The 7860-nt window shown below is 48.7% G+C and overlaps 1 protein-coding gene across 3 annotated transcripts in view; it reads right to left on the bottom strand.

Moving 5' to 3' along the window:
* Positions 1 to 1674: 1674 nt before the first annotated feature.
* Positions 1675 to 7860, bottom strand: part of MLF2 (myeloid leukemia factor 2) — a 449608-nt gene continuing 443422 nt past the window's right edge. The window contains exons 5-9 of one of the 3 annotated variants that reach the window (XM_060236892.1): positions 7693 to 7746; positions 5916 to 6041; positions 4578 to 4737; positions 4298 to 4463; positions 1675 to 2395 (exon numbers count right to left, since the gene is read on the bottom strand). In XM_060236892.1, the coding sequence (XP_060092875.1) occupies positions 2383 to 2395; positions 4298 to 4463; positions 4578 to 4737; positions 5916 to 6041; positions 7693 to 7746 (519 nt within the window). In that variant the 3' untranslated portion in view covers positions 1675 to 2382. Of the gene's footprint in view, positions 2396 to 3708; positions 3808 to 3873; positions 4464 to 4577; positions 4738 to 5915; positions 6042 to 7692; positions 7747 to 7860 lie in introns of those variants that run through there. The other 2 variants (XR_009555314.1, XM_060236893.1) reach the window with 2 other exon arrangements.

The raw sequence follows: 7860 nt of genomic DNA, 5'->3' as shown, positions 1-7860 counted from the left end.
TTGCCTCAATGAGGACCAGGGCCTTTTCGGCCTTGGCCCCAGCCTGGTGAAATCAGCTCCCTTTGGAGATCCAAGCCCTCACTGAACTGTTATCTTTTTGTAGGGCCTGTACAATGGAGCTGTTCCGCCAGGCCTTTAATTGAGACAGCGGGCATTCTATTCTATCGAGCATTCCATTCCATTGGCCGGCCCTATCTTGCGGTACCATCTCTGCTGTAATATTAAACTACCTCTTTACTGTGCCAGATTTTTAATCTACAGAACATGTGCCCAACTGAGCCACCACCTATAACTGTTTATGATTAAATTGTATTGTTTTATTGATATAAGTTTTGTTATTTATTCTCTTTTTATAATGTTATCCGCCCTGAGCCCTTTCTGGGATAGGGCAGAATATAAATAGTCTAAATAAATAAATAATAAATGTCAACAGGAGGGGGCAGGACACCTTTTGGGACCAAGTCCCCCCCCCCACCAAAAAAACCCCCCTGTACCTGTGGCAGCAAATGAAAAAGGAATGAGGGCAGTATCTGGCCAGAGATGCTTGGGGCAAGCCATGCCCCAGTCTGTAACAGGGACTCATCTGGTGGCTGTGGGACAATGACAGCCATAAGCCATGGCATGTTGCCTTCCCTCCCTACCGCCACTGGCTTCAGCAGCGCTCCTAGTGCCTCATTCACCTGGCTAGAGATTTGTTCCTGGGTGCTGAGCAAAAAAGTCTGGTGCGCCACTTTTGGCACTCATGCTTTGGGGGCAGGATTAGCTTTCCTTTCTGTTAAGGCTTCTGGAGAAACGTCGACTGCGGGGTGACATGATAGAGGTTTACAAGATAATGCATGGGATGGAGAAAGTAGTACTTTTCTCCCTTTCTCACAATACAAGAACTCGTGGGCATTCGATGAACTTGCTGAGCAGACAGGTTAAAACGGATAAAAGGAAGTACTTCTTCACCCAAAAGGGTGATTAACATGTGGAATTCACTGCCACAGGAGGTGGCGGCGGCCACAAGCATAGCCACCTTCAAGAGGGGTTTAGATAAAAATATGGAAGAAGATATTGGATTTATATCCCGCCCTCCACTCCGAAGAGTCTCAGAGCGGCTCACAATCTCCTTTACCTTCCTCCCCCACAACAGATACCCTGTGAGGTGGGTGGGGCTGAGAGGGCTCTCACAGCAGCTGCCCTTTCAAGGACAACCTCTGCCAGAGCTATGGCTGACCCAAGGCCATGCTAGCAGGTGCAAGTGGAGGAGTGGGGAATCAAACCCGGTTCTCCCAGATAAGAGTCCGCACACTTAACCACTACACCAAACTGGAGCAGAGGTCCATCAGTGGCTATTAGCCACAGTGTGTGTGTGTGTGTATATATATATATAAAAATTTTGCCACTGTGTGACACAGAGTGTTGGACTGGATGGGCCATTGGCCTGATTTAACATGGCTTCTCTTATGTCTTGCAAGCACAGCCTCGTACGCTAAGAAGCAAGAGTAAAAGGGAGTTTTTTCCTTCCAAAAAAACCCCAAATGCAAACAGCTTGTCAGAGTGATTGGTTCAGCGAGAACAGACCTTGAGGCCAGCTGTTCTAAGAACAGCAGCTCTGCAAAGAACCATCGTCCCCCCGTCCCCCCCCCCTACAATCCCCAAGCACAGTCAAAGACGAGGCAGGCTCCGTTCGCTTTTACAGGTTCTGTTTCTTTATTCAACTCTGTAAACATCTAGTTACAAGTTTCGCAAAAAAAAAAAAGTCAGATTTGTATAAGACGGGGGAGAGCCAGCTGGACCGTTGCAGAGAGAGGTAGGGCTTGTTTGGTTTGTCCGCATCTCACCCCCCCACCCCAACCCTCGCAACCTTTCATGTACACCCCACACTCCCAGGGCAGGCTGGTGGGACAAGAGCAGAGGCAACTAGAAGGTTATTTCCAAGTGCTTGAAACTAATAAGCAAGTCAGTAAAATTTGCCGATGCAGCTAATGCTGGCAGAGGCGAGGAGGGTAGGGTAGGTTGATTAAATACAAACTCCAGAACCAGCCAAAACTTGGAAGCAGGAGATACAGAGGGAGACGCCAAGAAACTCAAGGGGAAACCATTCCCGCATCTCCTCCAAAACACTAAAGGGGGAAGGAACAGACGCAGGGAGAGTCAATGAAAAAGCGGGGAAAGAGTTAAGAGGGACGAGAACTGAGTCAAATGAATCACCGTGTCACTCATTCATGGACAAAGTCCCCCGACATCGTTTCCCTCGGCCAGCCGCTCTACGCAAAGAGTGTAACGCTGCCTCGAGACAGTTAGTCAATTTAAATCTCAGGCGGGGGGGCAGGAAGCTAGTTTTCAACTTGCGGAAGGTCCAAAGTGATGTTTGGTAAGGGCTTCGCCATCAGAGTTTCACTGTCTGTACCTGAGCAGAAAGGTAGGAATAGAAGGAGAGAAACAACAGAAATCAGGAAAAAAAAAAGGGAGAACAGAAAGGAAATGCAGAAGGAATAAGAAAATGGAAAATTCAGTGCGGGAGGTCTGGTGACTCAGGCCTAGTGGTTAACTCTGAAGGGGCTATACCACTTCATAGGGGAGGACTTGCATTAACCTCCAGGATGGGGGGGGGGTGGAGTTTTCCTACAAAGAAAGCAGGCCAGCAAGAACGATAGTAAGTACAAGTTTGAAGGAAGCCCTCTGTTAAAACCCGGTTTTCAAGTTGGTTGAATGTCTCCTGCCACCAGAGTTGCATTAGCTTCTTTAAAAAAAAAAAAAAAAACTATTTGGTCATTTAAACTATGAGTAAAACCTGAACCCAAACTCGATTTTTGTCAAATTCCCAAGCAGTTTGGACACCTCATTTCAGACACTGTTACAAGCACATTGTTTTTCTGTCAACCTCGTGGCTCATACCCTGCCCTTCCCGGGACTGTGGTTCTCCACCCAAGAGACTTCTTCCCAGCAAAGCTATAATTCACAAAGTTATAATTCCAAGGAGTCCGAGCAAGAAGCAGCGACAACCCCCCTCCGCCCAGTTTTGAGACACCGAGACAACAACTCTGGGCAAGCTGCTCTGAAATAATCTGACTACCTTCCAAATGCAGGGCGCAGTGGGGTGCAAATCTGTTAGGTCACCCTACTCTTAGCTATGGGGAAATCTGCCTCAACGGAAGTGAAGAAAAAGGTCCTTTTTTGGGGAGAAAAGGCAGGGAATGTTTAGGAAAAACCAGCAGCAGTTCTAGCCTGGGATATTCTCTGTGGCTCAACCCTGCTTGGAAAAAGAACAGAACCCAATTGGGCCTGCGCCCACACTGCTGTAAGGGGCCTTGGACTTCTGTACAGCAGACTGCCTATAACGAGCATGGAGTTGTGCAGTGTCCAAGAGCTATACCAAAAACAAGCACAGACAGCTTCAAGAGGGGACTGGATAAGCATATGGAGCAGAGGTCTATCAGTGACTATTAGCTACAGCTTATCGTTGGAACTCTGAGGCAGTGATGCTCTGTATTCTGGGTGCTTGGGGGGGCACAGTGGGAGGGCTTCTAGTGTCCTGACCCCACTGGTGGACCTCATGATGGCACTTGGTTTTTTTAGCCACTGTGTGACCCAGAGTGTTGAACTGGATGGGCCATTGGCCTGATCCAACACGGCTTCTCTTAATGTTCTTAGATACCAGCATGCTTAGCTTCCGGCACAATCACGCCAGGAGCCGGCAGCTTTAATCCACGTATCGTGGTGTTCCTTCTCTCAATGTTTTATTCTCGTTTTATTAAAAGCCTTCCTCCAACAAAAACTTCCCACCCCCTCTCGCAAACAGCCTTCATTCTCACCATATACCTGCCTTGCGTGAACAAAAAGAAAAAAACAAAAAAAAAAACACAGAACAAAAAAAACCCACCCTCCTTCCAAAGAACCTCGGCGTTCTGTTTAATCACATTTAGTCAGGTTAGGGGGGAAACATGCTTAATCTCTCCTGCTGTACGAGCAGCGCTCTGAAGCTCAGTTTTCAACTCTTGTGGATATGGGGGAGAGGGGCATATATAGAGGCATTGTTTCCCCCCTTCATTCGGGTTTGCATGACGTGATCAGGAGACCTAGAAAGGAAGGACTACAAACGTGCGCTGAAATAAAGTCACGTCATACTGGGGGTAGCCGCCCCGGCAGCTCCTCTGAAGAGTGTGGGAGAATAACTGGGGCCGGGGAGTCAGACACAGGCACGGCGTGCGCGTGAGGGGCAACCGTTAAGACTTACAAGAACATGAAGGTAGATTTGGGGGTGACCGCATCGCACCCCCCCTTAAGTCTGCTCTGGATTCACCAGTCGTACCGGCGGGACTGTCTGGTGGGCGACTCCTCTGGTCCCTGAATAGCAAGGCGGGTCCCCTCGGCCCTGCGGCCGTTGCTTCCCTCATGACGCCGGTAGTCCAGTCCTCGCTGCGTCCGGAAGCGGGACGTCTCTCGCCTCCACTCGTCATCGAAGGCGGCTGCGTCGCCTGGGAACGGGAAAGGGGCGGTTGAGGAGGGCAGGGTCGAAAAAGGGGAGGAGAGTGGAGGTGGCAAATGCATCCCCCGCACCGGGGAACGTGGAGGTGATGCAGAACACTCACTTTCATCCAGGTTGATGTAGTCTTGCCTCTCCTCCTGGTCCCCCGTGCGATGGTTACGCGAGCGCTGCATGATGTGCGCCCTTTCCCGGATGTGGTGCCCAATTGACATCTGCTCCAGTCCGCTGTCCGAGTCTCGTACCGTCCGCCTTGTCTCCCGGATCTGAGGGCAGGAGAAAAGGGTCACCGCTCTAGATATGGTATCCCTAGGACTTTATTAAAGCCCTCTCTGAAATTCTGCAGTTTTGCCGGGGAAGAATCTTTTCAGTCTAGAACCCAGCGAATCCTTCAAGTGGCTCAGTATGTGGTCGCCTCCTCCCTCCGTTACCTGTGAGCAGGAGTGGAATTCTAGCAGGAGCTCCTTTGCATATTAGGCCACACACCCCTGATGTAGCCAATCCTCCAAGAGCTTATGAGGGTCTTTTTTTGTAAGCTCTTGGAGGCTTGACTACATCAGGGGTGTGTGGCCTAATATGCAAAGGAGCTCCTACTAGGATTCCACCCCTGCCTGTGAGATAAATTAGATTGGGACTGTCACTGCCCAAGACAGTGACAGACTTGAATCCAGTGGAAATTTGAACCCAGGCCCTAGTCCAACACTTTCACCACTACACTACATGAACGTAGAGTTTTCTCTCTCCAAGTCTGGTGCAGTGGTTAAGTGCGCGGACTCTTATCTGGGAGAACCGGGTATGACTCCCCATTCCTCCACTTGGCAGCTGCTGGAATGGCCTTAGGTTAGCCATAGCTGATCACTGTTGTCCATTTTTCCACAGAAGGAGTTGTCCTTGAAAGGGCAGCTTCTGGGAGAGCTCTTTCAGCCCCACCCACCTCACAGGGTATCTGTTGTGGGGGGAGAAGATAAAGGAGATTATAAGCCACTTTGATTCAAAGAGAAGGGCAGGGTATAAATCTACGGTCGTCTTCTTCTCCTCTCCCCCCCCCTCCCCAAATTCACACTAGGGCAACTCTAATCATTGCTGTCCATTTTTCCTCAGAAGGATTACTCCTGCCCTAGGATACAAGCTACACCTCCAGCCCTGAGCTGTATCTATCAGCCCCTCAAGTGACCCCCAGTAAAACTACCGATCCTGGGGGCCAGCTTCATTTGTACCCCCATCTTTCCCTCCAATGGGGACCGAAATGCACATAATTCTCCTCTCCTGCATCTGATCCTCACAACCACCCCGTAAGGTAGGTTAGGCTGACGGTGTGCAAACCTGACCCAAGGCCACTGAACGAGCTTCCATGGCAGAAGATAAGACTCAAACCTGGGCCTTCCGGATCCTGGTCAGACACATTAGCTATGTTTTAGCCACTAAATGTAGCTGATTTTCTCACCCCGCCCGGTGCAGAGCGCGTCTCTGACGTCTCCTGGTAAACTTTAGGCCCTTCACCCAGGTTTGAGTATGATATGACAGTTGAGGAGGTAAACGTCTGGCAGTTTGCTCCACTGGTCATGTGCTCCTAGAAGTGTACAAAAGAGTAAAGAGAAACAAGTGAGCAATCCGACAGAGAAGCATAGCTCCTGCAAAGACAGTTTCACCACCTCCTAACAGACTATTTCTGCTTGATAATTTGAGAGAAGAGGATACGACTATCGTTTCTCCAGCAGTATTCCAAAGGACTGAATGAGGAACACGCAGACACGCGAAAAAGGCAAAGCACTCAAGAAGAACCAGATGGCTGAAATTTCCATCTCATCACAAAGGCAACATGTACTTTAGCTTGGAGTGGGGGCTGAAACCTTATTCCTAGACAATTCAAATGCTGAACCAATAAAATAGGAATCCTGCCTCTTAAGCAGTCACCATTTACTCATTTTGAAGCACATCTTAACAGCCCCTAAGGGCTAGAAATCCCGATTTTATTTTATTTTTTAAAAAGCAAGAGATCCTCAGCAAGTTAAATTCTTTTCCTAATATCACATTATGCACTGCCCTCAAAATTTACACACAGCCCTGGATGCAAGAATCTCTTGGGACAGGAAGGAAAGAAGAACTGGTCACCATCACAGCAAGTTCACAGCTGTGGCTATAGGCCTCACCATAAGCCCCATGCATCATGCAACTCTGCAACATGATGCAGCCAGACAAAGCCAAAAATGACATTTCCGTTTCACAGTGCATGCACATGGGCCAACATTTTAGCCTCCTATGCCTTTAAACCCCCTCCCCACTGCAGCTGCCCCCTTCATCTAGACCAGGGGTGTCAAACATGAGGCCCAGGGGCCAAATGAGGCCCCCAGAGAGCTCCTATCAGGTCCCTGAGCAACTGGCTGTCATCTGCTTCCTTCTCCCTCTCTCTTGCTCCCTTCTGCATCACAGTTTGCTTTGCCAGGCTTGCTCAATCGCACAGGAGCTACAGAACAAAAGCACTATTTTCACTGGCTGAGGTTCCTCCCTTGGGAGGCACAGCTTGCTTTTCCAGGCTCTCTCAATTGCACAGCAGAGCTACTGAGCCAAGCCTCTCTGTCCTTCTATTGGCTGAGGCTCCTCCCCCTCCTAGTCCCCTGGGGAAGAAAGGAAAGAGCCAGAGCTTCCTTTGCCCAGTTCCCTGGATCCCATGGGAGAAATACAAAGAAAGCACCTTTAAGACCAACAAGTGCTAATGTTTTAAGCATGTTTTATTTTAAAGTTTTTGTTTTTTAAATCTTTGTGTTTGTCTGTGTCCTTTATAAAATCTCTATCTCTGCTACCTAATCTTAAACAGGAACACACATGGCCCGGCCCAAAAAGGTCTAATTTATGTCAGATCTGGCTCTCATAATAAGTGAGTTTGACACTCCTGATCCAAACACTCACTGCAAAAAGGAAATTGCTGTTTTTACAAGTAAAAGTATTCCCCTCTCTCACATCCCTTGTATTACTTTAATAACACCACAGGGAAAGGAAAAGGGAGCATATCAAACCTCTTTGTTGGATGATTGCGCTTTCTCTCAACCAAAAAGGAGAGCCTGGCAACATTTCTTGCAAGAAAAAGTAATGGAAAGACTGCCTTGTGCCTTCCTGTTATCTCTTCTCCCTCCTTTCCGACTCTGTGAGGCAGCGACCCCACCTAGGGGAATACCAGCAATGACAGTGTTTGGCTGACAGGGAGGCAAACGGAGAGAACTTACCATGTTTCCAATCATGTCGTTCATCATGCCAAACATGTCCATAAAGCCACCTGCCTGAAGGAGATTAAGAGAAGAGAGAGGGGGGAGTGAGACAAGATAGAATTGGCTGGCAAAAGGCACTACAAAATGGCATTCTCGCAGGACAAATCAAGTTTCTAGACTTTTCAC

The sequence above is a fragment of the Heteronotia binoei genome, chromosome 4 (assembly GCF_032191835.1).
Source record: "Heteronotia binoei isolate CCM8104 ecotype False Entrance Well chromosome 4, APGP_CSIRO_Hbin_v1, whole genome shotgun sequence".
In the NCBI taxonomy this organism is placed as follows: Eukaryota; Metazoa; Chordata; class Lepidosauria; order Squamata; family Gekkonidae; genus Heteronotia; species Heteronotia binoei.
Note: the sequence above shows the minus strand (reverse complement) of the source record. Positions and strands in the feature narration are given on the sequence as shown.